A 15,600-nucleotide genomic window follows, 5' to 3' on the forward strand; every position below is an offset into this window, starting at 1 on the left:
ATTTGGATTTATACAATTAATTTGATAAAATATGAAAAGTCCTATTCAGTTTTCCAGACATATAGGCACACAGAAATAAATAAACGCAAATAGGAATTGTAGGGGAAGATGCATTTAACAAATATGATTTAATACAAAAATTTAAAAACATAATGTATATAATATGGGAATAAGAAAGAAAGCCCCAGTCATCCCTGCCTTTCATTGTAATGATCTTTACATTACGTTGAAACAAGTAGAACCATATTTATTCATAGCCACAGTAACAGGCTTGCTACTAAATCTAATGTGAGAGTAATCTTAATCCTTCAGTGCAGCAAGTGCAATCCTAAAACGTTAAAAGTACACATGGACATAAATTACATCACTGACAAAAACGTGAGTGAAAAGGCTCACTAACAGTTAGCTGAATCACGTGAACATCCCATAATTAACATTAGAAGACTTCTCCCCAGTGGTTTCATTTGATACACATGGTCATCATCTTCAGCATAGCATCCCTGGGGGTCAAAGATCAGAATTGTGGCCGATTATACGTCTTTGATCTTGGAATAAATGTTCTTCATATTGGTAAAATATTGCTGTTACAAGTATAAAAGTATGAGGGTAATTAGGACAGTGTACAATGTCAAATATAAGTTCTGAAAAGATTACAAACCTGATAAATGGGATGTAAGACAATCCATACCTAAGAATTGGAGGGAAAATTAAAGGTTGGGTATGGAATTCTCTTTTTTGGCAATTTTTGCAAAATTACTTGAAATCCTCATCATAACCCACCTACAGCCACCGTGTTAGGAGTACTGACATGAAAATTAAACGAGTCAATCATTTGTGGAACGGGCAGGGCTCGAAAAACTCCAGCCAAGGATTTCCAGACCCACCGAGTGGCATTGGACAGCAAGTACGTCACTCAAAGGGTCGTCCTGCACTCCCGCGACCCCTCCCCCGCTCCCGCGCGACCCCTTCGTGCACGTACTCAAAGCTCGTGACCCAGAGCAAGCTTCTGTTTGTTGTTATCCTGTGGTAGCTGCTGGAGCTAGCTAACTAGCCAATGACTCGCTCTCGTGCATCTGTTCGCTCGTCCAAGATTGCTAGTCCATGTACTTGGAATGGGTGGAGTCAGAGTCCGCGTTGAAGGAGAGGGGGTAGGACCATTTGAGTTGTGTGTTTTAAAAATCTGCTGGCGTTTCGCAAATCCCATACCCAACCTTTAAGCAATAACATTTCAATCCAACAATTTCAAAATTGTTGTACATTAAAAGACAATGCTACTCATAGTCTATTATCTCATAATTTGGCTTACCAGGCAAACGCCAAAAGTTGCAAAATGCAAAATAGCAGCGCAAGACCGAAATTCTTCCACTGCAAGAAAAAAATTAAGAATTTCAGGCCTGCCATAGAAAAAACATTGACTTAGATTCAATCAATGCTTAATTGAATTTAACTTAAAAATAGTCTTAATATTCAGACTTACCCAGAAGGCAGCACAGAGGGTCAACACCAGACATGTCTGAAGCAATATGTTTATCATTAAAATATACATTAATAAATGTATTATTAATCTGTATATTTATCAGGACCATGAATGGAGCCACTTAATCATTAGAGAACTCAGTATGTATAGGGTGGGAAATAATTTCAGAAAATGTGTCAAATCCAGTTTGGTATAACATGCAATGCAAAACACAGACTAAATTTCCCACCATTTGCTGCCAAGGTGCTGTGAAACTGATGATGCATTGGAGACACTTGACTTACCAGCATGATGGTGGTGGCCAGAGCTCTCGTCTTGTCGCACATTCTTTTCAGTTGCTTCACGGGTCCCATTAAAAACATAGTGCTGTGAAAACACAACACAATAACAACAGCTATTGATACCGTGGTTAGATAATGTTTGTAGGGAAAATATGTATACACTTGGCAATAAGTTATGATCCTGGTTTTCGTAGTCTTACCTGCACAGCGAACACACGTTTCCAAGTGAATAAAACACAATAAAAAGAGTTATTCCAATCTTCGGGATGAAAAGCACACACACACCCTGCAAAATAAACAGTTCTCGGTTAACGATTAGGCCTATAGCCTTAATAATCCCAGACAGGAAATTCTGGAATTTATATGTTTATGTATTTTGAACCTTTTGGGAAATATCAGTATGTATAAGAACAGATTGTATCCTGGTATTGTAGATTGGATTGCATGGTTTATTATATTGCAGTCTTATTGGAAACTAGCTTATTTTGCACTGACTAATGGACAAGAAGGATAGGGCGACACAATTGCAGCATTCCATTAAGCCAGTCTAACTGGTAGCGCCAGGCCTGTTGCATGGCATTCACAAAACTAGGTTTAAGACCAAACATATCAGGAGGTAATATTCACACTCAATCGTAGCCTACCAATAAAGTACACACACAGCCGATCACGAAGCAGCCGACGAACCCCTTCACGCGTGTGCCCCAGCCGAGTGTGGAAGCTTCGTTGGCAGCCTAAACTCCGAGTTCAGATCATACCGGTATGTTAATATAGATTTCCCATTACGTTTGTAGCTTCAGGGGCAACTCGGTGAAAGAAAAAGTCACGATTACCTGTAAAATAGTTCTGTCTTGAGTGCGCCCTTCCTCGCCACTCAACACCGACTTTAATTTGTCCATGATTTAAGATCAATTCACACGCAGCTCTCACTTCTCGGCGTATTATTGTTTTCTTTCCTGTTCCACGGGGTTATTCTCGTCAATCTGTGGGCCGGGCAGCAAAACCGCGTCACTTGGTCTGCTTGTGATGTAGGGCAGCCTACCTGCACAGGTAGTTACGCAGCTGAAAGTGACACCTGTTGGCCCTGATTAAAAAACATTAATTTAAATGCCGAGGTTGTATAATATCAACGCTATATTAGAGTTATAATTTGGGGAAATGTGGACGCAATTAAGGAGATGATTAAAAACTTTATTTGAAAAAAATGTATTGTGACGCAAAATTACAATAGCAACAGGATTAGGCACTCTTGACCGTATCACAATCAAATGAACACACAAGTGGATCTGAAGAGCTGCTCCTTGGCTTCCATTTGTTTATCAAACATCTATGCAAAGTCGAAAACAAGAACAGAATGGAAATAGGCCTACTCATTTCGACATTATTCATAACACTGGTTTCAAGTTCATGTCAAATGTGTGGATATAATTAAATGTAGTGTTAATATATAAAGGAAGTAAACAATGTAAAATACTTTGGGCCAGAACACACTCAACAGGCAGGCGCAAGAGGACACTGGAAAACGAGCAGATTCACAAACGAGTATTGTCTCTTAAAAACCAAACAATGATCATACAAGGAAATATATGATATACAATTGGCGCGAGGCAACAGTTAAATAAACATTATTGAATATAAGGCAGAGGTCGAGACATATTTCAGGAAAGCGATGCAGAGCGCCAACATTTCTTCCCTATTCTTTATCATCTCTACGTCCTGTGCTGGGACTTGGGTGCCTATGGCAGTGATGTCGAGTGGAGGATCCCTGGAGGTAAGGGGCTTCACATGGCCTCTTCGTCCGACTCCAGCTCTCCGTCTCTGTGCTTGAGGAGTCCCATCTCCACCGGAGGAGTCCTCTTCAACCTGGAGCGCACCACACTGCCATGTAAACAAAACGCAAACACAAAAAAAAAAAAATACTGTTACCCAAAGAATAAAAAAATGCAGAACATTAAATAAACTACAAAAAAAACTCTAAAAGCCACAACAAACTACAATAAATAACAAGTAAGGGATGGATAGGTCCGTGATATTAGTTAAGCTTTTGTTGTGGAGTGGTCAAGTTCAGAGTTAGGATCTGAATTGAAAGGAAGGCTTCCTTGTAGGTCTATGCCATTGAAGTTTGAGTTATGGATTTGGTGTATTGCCATGCAGTGCAACTTCTCACCAGGTGATGGCGCAGTAGATCGCGCTCACAGTGAGTATGCTTGCCGCCAGGTGCCAGCAGAAGCACATTGTTACGAACATCATGTTATTATGGTCTGTCAGGACCCACTGAGCACCCCCGGGTGGGTACAGCACGTAGCCAATCTGTGATCCAAGAGGAGAGACACACATAAATAAATAAATGCATACATAAACACAGCCTCATTCTCTCTTTAAAGGCCCGATTATACTTCTATGTTGAATAGTTGCCGTAGGGGGAGGTCTATGGCACAGGTGTAGCCCACAGAGGCCATTGCCGTTGGACCAAAAAAATCCACTTCGGTGCAATGGAAAGCCTGCTTCATCTTTCCTGTCTATCAATTCATGGTACATCACTTGAGGGGGTCATTGCCACACAGAGGCCTGGTTTACCTGCCAGAACCAGGACCCCTGGAGGAGACAGAGAGCCGACCTGAGCAGCTCCAGGGTGATGTTCCCCGGGTGGAAGACCTCCAGGAAGACCACCAGCGCCTGGCCGAACACGCTGTACAGCAGCATCTGGTGCACGTGGACGTCCAGCATGTCCCTGCCATGCAGGTGGTACAGGAACAGGAAGCCTGGACACACGGTTTGGATGAGCAGATCCATTACTACAAAGTAAAAGTAACTTAACGAGGCTGATTGAAAGCAAAATACTTGACGCCACGCCCCTAAACAGCAGGGGGCTCGAATCGGCGACCCCCAGGATAAGAAGAGGAGTGTTCTAATCTTAAAGCCAAATGACCAGCACAGCCGTTCGGTTCTCTCGCTCTTGACATATTATACCACCAGTTGTGATGTGTGCTGGATTGATCAGTCTACCAGCCTACCCAGTGGACTGTATTAAACGTTGCTCATCTATCCGTTATACATCTAGGTGGACATGCCCACTTGTGAAGTCAGAAGAGGCAGATTTTCAAAACGGCTTGTAACAGCAAATCACACTCCCACCTGGTGGTACAATATGTCAGTGGCTCCATTCATGGTCCTGATAAATATACAGATTAATAATACATTTATTAATGTATATTTTAATAGGAGATTTTCATTGCAGGAAACCTGTCTGTGCATTACACCAACCTCCCCCATTGCCCCTGTACAACTACCTGATATGGACAGTGGTAGAACATGTGACCGACTCCAGCATGGGGACCCGTACCTTCGATGAAGAAGGCGAGAGCCAACGCCAGCCGGTCCAGGGCGAGGGGCACGGCTTCCGTGACGTGAACGACCAGCGAGACGGCGCCGGCCAGCCAGAAGAACAGGTACATGGTGGCGTGCTGCCAGTTCATCAGGTCCTTCCACTGGTTTTCCGACGTGTCGTACAGTCGGAGGTGCGGGCCGCCCGCCGCAAACTGCTCCGCCAACATCCCTGAGGAGGGCGACGTTCTGTCTTCAGTCGTTCTGCGTCAGCATTGGTCAATGGCGTCACATGATAAATCAAGCTTCTGCATAACTCTTAAAGGTGACATAGTATACCACCAGGTGTGAGTGTGATTAGCCGTTACAAGCCGTTTTTTAAATCTGCCTCTTCTGATATCACAAGTGGGCGTTTCCGTCTAGATGTATGACGGATAGATGAGCAATGTTTGCTACAGTCCACTGGGTTGACTGATACACTCATCTATCCAGCACACATCTAGGTGGACACGCCCACTTGTGATGTCAGAAGAAGCAGATTTTCCAAAAGACTTGCAATGGCTAATCACACTCACAACTGGTGGTATAATATGGCACCTTTAATTAATGCAAGGACCTTAAATGGTTACTAGTAGTAGTTTCCTCATGGGTAAAAAACTAACGTCTGTATGTTTGTTTATGCGCACCTTTGAACCAAATTATCAAATCTTTAACTTTTTTTATCTGCCAAAATAAATTGAATATATACAGCTAATAAACCAGCCATCTCCCATGACACACAGCTATAGAGGTTGTGGATAACTCTGTGTAGCCTACTTCTTACTACAAAAGTAGTAAGAGGTATGCTACACATACATTAACGTACACACTACACATCCCATGATTGAAGTGATAGAATAAAGAAAAACAACTAACATTAGCATGTAGCATTACCGCTACAGCTCATAACAGCATATCGACCAGCTGGTTAACCCTTGATGCAGACCAGTCCACCTACCGACCACAGAGAAGAGGAGCATGAGGGAGCTCTCCATGACCTCCAGGCGGCGCTGGGACGCTCTGCTGGCCAGGCGGGTGGAGCCAAGGCACTTGTTACGGCGGGTGGCGTACCAGAAGGAGTACTTCCCGGTCCACCACAGCCCGCCGATCAGGAAGAAGCTCCCAGGAAGAGCGTGGCCCTTGAAGCTTCCCATGATGCCTCGGGATGACCCTGAACGAGGAAGGGAAGGTTGAAGGCCATCCTGAGTTGCCTTAGCTCACTTAGGCGTCCTTTATGTAGAGGACATGTCAATGGGAATAGTAATGTTATGCATGTTATGCCTGCTGCAACGTGAGAGAAAAATTTTGCATCAGGCATATATTTTACAGCAGAAATGACTGAGGGTCATAATGTTATTATTGTGTATCCAATAAAACAGAACATTGTGTTTAATAAAAATGGTTGACAAAGACCATAAAACATACCTACATCAAATAATTAAAGAGAAACTTGTTTTTGTGTGAACTTTAATAGTCTGTAGGGTCTTATTGCAAGGGCAAAGTGTTTTATAATAAATGTCGATGGTGGTGAAAAACAAGAGAAGAGAAAGGGAGAGTAAAAAAGCAATCAGACATAACGATAAATGAGAGGGCCTATAAGACCAGGGGCCTCAAGGGGGTGTGGCCTGACCTGAGGCACCACAGCTTTCGGCCAATAAGATGAAAAGGTTCTAAATATAAACTCAAGTAGATATTATTTAAAAGATATGTCGTAGGTAGAAAAAAAACGATCCTAGACAAAATAATAATAGAAAGAAGAACAAAGTGATGGACATAACCTAAGTTCCTCTATAACAAGGTGGGTTTAGCCAACACTAAAGATAATTCAAAAAGAAATAGTAGGCCCTATGCATATTTTAAGACATCGTATCATAACCAGTCTCACAAAGGCCTGATGCTTAAATCTCAATTTCCGTAAATCTAAAATCTCGGGCAAGTGGAATTGTCTGTCTTGTCCTTCTGCCTGCCTATCCCTCAAATATTTCACATCGTTTTTGATAGATCAATGCTTTGTAGAAAAATCGATTGGTTTTTAACAAGCACTCATAATACACAAACAATATACAAACCAATTGTTTATTATTGTGTTATAAATAGCTCCGGGTTCGAGGAACACTCTAATTAGGGGACCACACTTCGGTCGCCATGGCAATCCCCTCCTCGTGTCACCTAAAGTGGCCCTTCAAGATAAGAGCCCTGCTAGATTTCCTTACCAACAGTCGGTATGTGTACTAACTGTGGCCCCTTCTGTTTGGCCCCAGAATGACCTAAAATGGTGCTGAAATGCACATAAGATGTAGATCTTTCTTTAAAAAGAAAGACAGGCTATCCCAACGAATCGGTCACACATGAATCCGTAATTGCAGACCACACTTAGGTGCGTGTGGCTGTTAGTGTATAATTACAGTTTTTATGTTTATAGTAAATACTTAACATATCATTTTGTTTGACACCAAGATGGTTTATTTGCCTTGACAACAGCGAGTGTCCACATTTGGTGATCAAAAACATCGGTAGATCTGTTATTCTTGGATATGAAAAATAAAAAAGGACCAGTGCGATTGTATTAGATAATACAGGGCTCCCTTATACGGTCGTTTAATTGGAGTTTCTCGGATACTGAGAAAGAAAACTGCATATTAATTTGATACAGAATCAAAGCCTTCAGGTTCTCATTACGTGGCACGTCCAAACAATTCGCACTCGTTTTATAGCGGGGACAAAGGTATTCAAATAGACTCACCCAAAAAGGTTTGTTTGTGGAAACGGAAAGTTCCTACAAGTAGAAGGCACTGAGAGAGAGAAAATACCCTATGGTTTACATTTTACTATTCGCCAGTCGTTTCTCTCCCTACATCCTTTGGTGACGAACTTTAAAACGGATGCTGAAAATCAATTATTCCATCGAGATTTGGTACTCTCAGCGCATCCTCTAAATCAAAGCTGTTTCACGATAAATGTACCCTGAATACCCTGAACTGTTTGAGGTTTGTTAAAAAAAAAAAACTCCCATTGCTCCCATTGGCTGATTATTCTGAACCCGCTTCTACTTTTCCCCTCATTGGTTTAGAGCCTTTTCACTCTTGCGCAAGCTGGGTTCCACGTGTGCATTCTGTACCTCGACTGCCAAAACCCCGAAGTCCCGCCCATAGGACCCGCCCATAGGTCCCACCCCAGCGAGACTTAAAACCGCTACTTTCCACTCCACTCAAAGCGATGTCGAGAGAGAAAGGACGCGCGTCTGAGCACGTAGGCCGTAAACAAGATACTCACGCACAGTTGATTGTTGTTTAAATCATTAAACGTCGACGTAAACTATTAAAAGTTGAATTTGAGGATAAACTTGACTGGCTTTTGGTTGCATTTGGTCAGTCTCTGTCTTTATATCTAAATGTAATAAATGCAATTAATGATTGCAGATCAGGATCCACAGCACATACAGGAAAGGGTGGAAATAAGTAAAGAGCTTTGTGCAAACCACTGAGACAAATGTTTTATTCAAGCTATGATCAAATAAACATTGGGATTATGACACATACTTAAGGAATGGTTATATCTGTGAGGTTATAAATGGTGAATTTCAGATGGTCCTGTAGGTCAACTGGGAGGGCATTACTAAAAGGGACTTTGATTCATTTTTGGCCCTTATGCATTCTCTCACTCCCTTGTTTACCCACTCTCACTCCATTCTTCACTCACTCCCTTATTCACTCTGTAACAAACTATGCTATTCACTCAATCACTCCCATATTCACCCCCTCTCTCACTTCCTTATTTCTTCTCTCTCTAATACCTAATTCACTCACTTCCTTCTTCACTCCCCACCTAGCCACTCCCTCATTAACTCAGTACTTCACCTGTTTGAGGAACGCAAAACAACAACCGCAAACATAAGTGAATTCATAACACAGTGAATTCAGTCTGTCTTTTCAGTGGGCCCTAATAGTGATGTTCTACTTGTTAAAGATCATCATCAGTTCTGTTCTGTTATAAGTCCAAACAACAAACCACAAGCATCAGGAATATAATTTTAAGTTAACCTGCCATTGCAGTTAAACATTAATTCTTCACCCAAAGGAGATTAGGATCCAAAAGGATTAGAAATGTGATTCTTGCAATGATTCGTAAAGTTTTGTCGTTCATTGAAAATGTCAGAATTGATTCCCCTACAGAATAATTAGTCTATCAGACCAAATGTTTAAATTCCTTTACATTTCTTTATTAGCTTATTGGTTGATTTGAATGATACACAGAACACTATAAACCAAAATATATTGTATCATTAACATATCGTTTTTAATGCTGAGACTGAGCAAAAAGGACAACAACATACCTGCAACTCAAACGAAGTACGACATCCCGCTGTATTTATTGACATTTATTGAGTAATATTGGGACAACATGGTAACATATGAATTTCCTACTAGCTATTGTTATATATACCTATATATTGCTAATAAAACAAACCAAAAAATCAAATACCAAATTAAACCAGAGATGTCACTTGCAGTATTTTCCTCATTTTATTTGTCTCTTGTCATTGAGAGAATTTCTATAATTCTACGGTCATTTCATTAGTCACATTTACTGTGGCAAAAAAATGTTGTTAGCTCTGTCCAGGTGTGGCAGTTTCCAATAACTCGACAAGTTCCAAAGGAATCTCCATATTTGGGCATTGCCCAAATATTTCTTCCACTGCGCTGTCACGTTCCAGCGAGCTCTAGCGCTGTCAGACGTCATCGATGTGTGATGTCATCGGCGTGACCGGTCAGCGGTGTCTTCGCAGTGAGAACTGGCGGTGGGGCATGAGACAGTCCGTCTCCTTGGATGCCCTCCGGCACTCCTCTTTCGCACTCCTCCAAGCGTCGCATTCCGCCGCTGCGCTGCTGCTGCTGCGCAAGCGCCCGTGCCGCGATGCCTTTCCCAAGCAACAACCGCACGACACATTAGCGCCCTTTGTCTGACCTTTGACCTTCTTCAAACTCTAGACCATGCTTTTAAATCAGTGACGTCATGCTTTCAGACCGGCGACATCATGCTTTTGAGACCAATGACATTAGGATTTCAGGACAACGACGTTACGATGTCAGAACATACATTTAGTGACGCCATGCTCTCTGCGACATCATGCTTTCAGACCAGTGACGTCATGCTTTCTGTCCAGTGTCATCATGCTTTCCGACCCACGCCATCATGCAGTTCCAGAGACGTACGATGCCACGATTGTCATGCACCAGGTCTACCCCATGGATAAAAGCAAACAGACTGGAACGGCCTGTCTGCATGGCTTCCACCATTTTGAAAGAGACTGGCCGGCAGGTTGAGATGGTATCTCAACCGGGAATGGGTGTGTTTCATAATGGGTTTTAGAAGCGTAGCGATCCTCGGGGGGGCCAGATGGTGGTTGAACCAGGGTATTTGGCTGAGGCAGAGCATAGAAGTGGGGAGGAGGTGAAGCATGCGTGGGAGTAGTTGGAGATGTTTTACCTCCCTGTGGAAGCGATGCTTGCAGTGGACCTCCAGTACCCCAGTTCGGCCGCTACGAAGCTCCTCCGCACAGATCAGACACACGCTGTCCGACTCGTTCTGTAAAACCCACAAACAGCCATTCACGTTGTCATACCAAACACTCGCATTATGTTTAGAATATCTAACCACCGCTGGAGCGTGTCCATCTCTACCTAAAGACACAAAATAATGAAAACCAAACACATTTCTACAGTGAGTTCCATACGATGAATTTATTCGATTTTATTTATTTTTTGGGTGAACCATGAAGCAGTCCTCATACGAGGACTAGAGAGGATTGATTGAACTACACTACGACTAAACGGTGAGCAAACCCATGGTCACACCCCTGAAACTCATCTGCTGTGAGCTTGCTGTATGTACATCTCCCTTCAAGCCAGGGCCGGCGCTCGGCATAGGCGACCTAGGCGATCACCTAGGGCGATCAAATATACGAAAATAAGCGAAATGAAACCAATCATGCTCCCAAATGGAACGGAGAAGGGAGGGCAATTTAATGTCGAATCGCCTAGGGCACCGAAACAGTCAGCGCCGGCCCTGCTTCAAGTGTTCATATGAAATGAATGAATTTGTCAAATGTAGTGATTTAGCTGAGGCCTCTATCCAACAGGGTCTTGCTCAGGATGCCTACAGCAGGTAGACTGTTGACCTTTGGGATCGAACCCAAAACTTTTCAGCTCGGAGACAAATACCCTAACAATAGACTTTCTTGTGGAACTTAAGAACTCTAATAACCCAGTGCTTCGTGGTATTACCGACGTCAAATTCATACAAATTCTTCAAATTCACTTTTCCTCTCCCTGATCCTCACCAGGGAGACTTGGGTCTTCTTCCCCAGAGAGAATCTCTTGTCGAAGGACTCTGTGAGCTCCGGGATGGTGGGTATGGTGGGGATTCGGCTCTCAGGGATGACCACGTGGGCGCGGCTGATTTCGTCGGACGAGGCGCGTCGGGCCCTGGTGGGGGGCCGGGCCCCGTCGCGGTTCTCCCCGCCCGGTCGGCTGCTGTGGACAGAGGCTGAGGCCCCTAAGGCACCGGCGTGGAGCCTAGAGAGCCTCACGGCGTCTAGCTGGGACTGAGAGGAAGACGAAGAAGAAGCAGAAGAAGAGGAAGAAGAAGAAGAAGAAGAAGAAGAAGAAGAAGAAGAAGAAGAAGAAGAAGAAGAAGAAGAAGAAGAAGAAGAAGAAGAAGAAGAAGACGAAGAATTAGAATTTCTGCGTTAGTCGGCATATTTTAGTTCAAAGGCTATCGTCGCTATTCAAACAGGTTTGGTGTTCATTGGCTAATACAAGTCATTTAAAAAACGACTAATTAGTGACATCCCAAGTTGCCGTTTCCAGTATAACCAGTGGACTTTACTAACTGGATGACTGAACAGGTTTTCCATGGCAAACGTCAATCTAAAGATATTGACAAACATTTGGAATTCCTCTTTATTTTGGGACCCTCCACAAGGGGGCACCAAGCTGTTATGTTGTTGATTAGTACAGTAAAGTTGGTCCATAATATATTATATCAATATTAAATTGATTATATCAGGCAAGTGTGAACTTAGGAAAGTGTGTCATTATAGACCAGGGTTACACTGGATAGGCATGCATCAACTATTACAAAGGGGATGGATTATAAAACCACATTTTATCTATCTAATCATAAATAAAGATCCTGTGATCTTTATTAAATTAATCATTTTCTCATTGATAGTTTTACAGTGAGCAAGTTGACTTCCATAAGAGCTTTTTTTAACCAACAAGACTAAACAGCATGTCGGTTTGATGGTTTTAAAACCATGGGTTCAATCTCTGTTTAGACAAACAGTAACAACACTAAACTCCCTTGTCTAGCAGTATACATGCTGGCTATGTAGTGAAGTATTTTGAGGATCATCAAATGTCCTGTTAGAGGAATGGTGTGTAGTTTTGTGGTATGGATGTTTGTTTGCTTGTTTTTCGACATACAGTACATGACCTTGGCAGGGGTCACACATCCACATGCCAAATCGATGGGCCACATGGGGGTCAACCGCTCAACTGCTAAAAAGAGCCTGATATTATCGAAACGTTTGAAAGTCATTCATTAAGGCAGATACATTTCCACGTCCTTATAAGGGTTATAATGTTATAATAATGTTATAATTACTAATCCCATGACTTCAATGGTAAGTCCTTGAACTGTTCTTTAAGTGGTCAGATGAAAAAAACGAAAAAAAACATAGCAGTTAATTTAATTAGTGTTAGTAAATGATCTATTTATTCATTTGGGAAGTAAGCCTGTAAGCCCGTTTTAGGTAGTTACTCAGTCAGTAAAGTAAATTAGTGAGTAAGCAATTCATGTAGTTGTCAATGATTGAGTTGTTTTTTTCAGTTACAGTACATTATCAGTTAGTTATTCAGTTAGCTAGTCAGTTGGTCAGATAGTTAAACTTGACAGTTAATAACAAAGTTATTGAGCGTGCCGTTACCACGCAGGGTAGAGAGGCCCGCCGGTCTGTCTGGGACCTGGAGGTCTTCCTGAAGCTCCTCTTGTTCTCCCTGGCGGCGTGGCCCTCTGATCCGTGGCCCCAGTAGCTGCTCATCCAGTTGGTGAAGTTCCCGTCGTCGTCATCGTCATTGTCCATGGCGAAGGCAGGCAGCAGCCTCAGAGACATGGTCACTATGGACTGTTTGGAGCGCCCAAGCGATGGAGGTGTGAGTGTGTGTGTGTGTGTGTGTGTGTGTGGGAAGAAGCGTGTGTTGCTGATTCGGTTATGGATTGGACCCAGCGAGTCTGAGGCTCTGTAGTCTAAAGTCCACCGTAAAGACGACAGCGGGTAACTTGAGGGAATGAGTTCTCTTCTCCCTCGATAACCTCCTGCTCCCTCTGTCTCCCAGTGCATCTGAAAATACACTGCAGTGCCTTTGTTTTGATGTGAGCCTCAAATAAGTAAATCCCCGCCAATAATCTATTCAGCGAGTGATGTGTAAAAATGGACTGGGACAGAGAACACAAAGATAGAGTGGGAGGAGGGGTGATGCGAGGAGGAGGAGGAGGAGTAGGAAGAGGAGCTTTTAATCTTTCCATTACTGCGCCGTGGGCCTGTTGGTGGCTGGCTTCTATTTTCCCATACTTTCCACTCACTGACTGCATCAAACCTGTCAATAATTATGTGCAGGCGTCCCTACAGTGGCATCGAAGAGCCCGGGGCCTGTGAAAAAACGGGTCACTACAGTGACTCAACCATTCATCCCTGCTGCTCTTCACAATAAACGGCCCCTGCTCATACATTCTGTTGTTGTTGTTGTTGTTGTTGTTGCTGCTGCTGCTGCTGTTGTAAAATAAACTGCCATTTTTTTCCATCTTATGTATCATGATGTAACAGGCTTTGTGTTTGTATTTCATCATTACATCTACGTAACCTTAAATGGCCTGCCATGCTTCGGTCTTGTATGTCATGATGCGTTTTGTAAAGAACAGAATGATTGGGTGTTTACCATCTAGCTAAAATAAGATAGTGTAGTGTTATCTGTGGTTTGACTCCCAGCTGATGGGTATTGGGTTTGATCCCCAAGTGTACCTTAGAGCAAAATGCCTCAACCCCTACCTGCTCCTCAAGGACATGGACATAAATCACTTCGGATGACCGCATCTGCCAAATGACTGCATGTTCCATGAGACAAAAGCCATACAATAATCTAATTAGAGTGTGTTGATGATAGATATGAATCCCAACCCATGTAGGGAGGAGAATACATTTTAGGAAACAGTGGACCAGATCCTGTTTGTTTAAAAGCGGCTAAACAAATAGGATATTAAACTTGTAGCTTCATCAGCCAGAATCAAGTATGGAAATATCTGGAGCAGCACTCTCTGTGCAGTTCATCCCATTAAGTCTTAAAGAGCAGAGGAAACACATGGAGGAGAACAATCTAACCGCTAACATTGCTAACTACACACAGGCCAACAGCCTCAAACCAACTGCATGCTGTGAGGGAACAGCACTAACCACAGTCCATAACTGGAAATCAATAAATGAATACACAGGCCTACAAAGGGCCTGTAAAAAATAAAGCTGAATTCTGTGTTAACTTGCCCTTTCTAGCAAATGTTTAGAACGAAGATGGTCGTTAGCTGAATGAGGCTGGTTGGGATTTATTCAACCGAAAATAATGTTGGAATCTTAAAACTCTTAACATCTTAAACTCTCTGGTTTGATAATATATACTGTATATTTATAGACTTTGGCAACAATGAGCAACATCCAATATGACATGATAACAAGAAATATAAAATACATATAATATAATAAAACAACTCCTGGCTTAGCTCCGTTAAATTCTCACACATAAATCACAATGTAAATATTGTTTTACATTTACAAATGTTGTGCCATTATAGTATGGAAACACCTTGATTTAATATAATCATTGAACCGTTATTTATTGTCCTGAGTCGACAGACCACCACAACTTCCACTGTAAAGTAGTTGCTCAAATCACTTCTCTCTCAAAATAATATAGATTATGTTCTTGACCGAATAGTTTCTGTCAAGAACATGACATCTTGTGGCTAAATTCAGTATGACAAATTGTCAATGTCTTTATTTCATCATTTTAAAACAATATTCAGCTGCAAATAAATAAATGGAAAATAAACATCAAATACATTTTGTATCAGTTCGAAAACCGTTACATCTAAATCTAAATATAACATCTTATTTTATGTACGCTAAACATTATGCTTGGTTTGAAGGATGTATGTTTACTTGCATATAAACGTTCACGACAACGCTATACACACACACACACGCATACATATTTAATCGAATTGTACATTTTCCTAATGTTTTCATAGTTCATAATACATCACATATTTGTATAGGTATATACGCGTTATAATATCAGGATAGAACTGGACCTGACGTGACCGCTAGTGGTCGCCAGTATCCCGTGAAGAGCAGCCCGACTCCTCCGT

At 42.2% G+C, this 15,600-nt stretch overlaps 3 protein-coding genes across 3 annotated transcripts; all 3 read right to left on the reverse strand.

Moving 5' to 3' along the window:
* Window positions 1-98: 98 nt before the first annotated feature.
* sft2d2a (SFT2 domain containing 2a) lies at window positions 99-2,835 on the reverse strand. Its single transcript, XM_030372001.1, has 8 exons — window positions 2,592-2,835; window positions 2,403-2,492; window positions 1,959-2,044; window positions 1,762-1,843; window positions 1,478-1,513; window positions 1,307-1,365; window positions 659-688; window positions 99-500 (listed from the first exon to the last, which is right to left on the reverse strand). The coding sequence occupies exons 1-8, from the start codon at window positions 2,655-2,657 to the stop codon at window positions 461-463; spliced, it is 489 nt and encodes a 162-aa protein (XP_030227861.1). The 5' UTR covers window positions 2,658-2,835; the 3' UTR covers window positions 99-460.
* A 93-nt stretch (window positions 2,836-2,928) lies between these two features.
* Window positions 2,929-8,146, reverse strand: tmem45a (transmembrane protein 45a). The gene is made up of 6 exons (XM_030372000.1): window positions 7,865-8,146; window positions 6,080-6,292; window positions 5,102-5,314; window positions 4,336-4,520; window positions 3,926-4,068; window positions 2,929-3,636 (listed from the first exon to the last, which is right to left on the reverse strand). Exons 2-6 carry the CDS (start codon window positions 6,273-6,275, stop codon window positions 3,540-3,542), a joined length of 834 nt encoding a protein of 277 aa, XP_030227860.1. The 5' UTR covers window positions 6,276-6,292; window positions 7,865-8,146; the 3' UTR covers window positions 2,929-3,539.
* A 1,199-nt stretch (window positions 8,147-9,345) lies between these two features.
* On the reverse strand, window positions 9,346-13,669 carry lnp1 (leukemia NUP98 fusion partner 1). The gene is made up of 4 exons (XM_030371870.1): window positions 13,112-13,669; window positions 11,462-11,725; window positions 10,609-10,707; window positions 9,346-10,039 (listed from the first exon to the last, which is right to left on the reverse strand). The coding sequence occupies exons 1-4, from the start codon at window positions 13,523-13,525 to the stop codon at window positions 9,890-9,892; spliced, it is 927 nt and encodes a 308-aa protein (XP_030227730.1). The 5' UTR covers window positions 13,526-13,669; the 3' UTR covers window positions 9,346-9,889.
* Window positions 13,670-15,600: the final 1,931 nt, after the last annotated feature.

Source organism: Gadus morhua, chromosome 12 (genome assembly GCF_902167405.1).
Source record: "Gadus morhua chromosome 12, gadMor3.0, whole genome shotgun sequence".
In the NCBI taxonomy this organism is placed as follows: Eukaryota; Metazoa; Chordata; class Actinopteri; order Gadiformes; family Gadidae; genus Gadus; species Gadus morhua.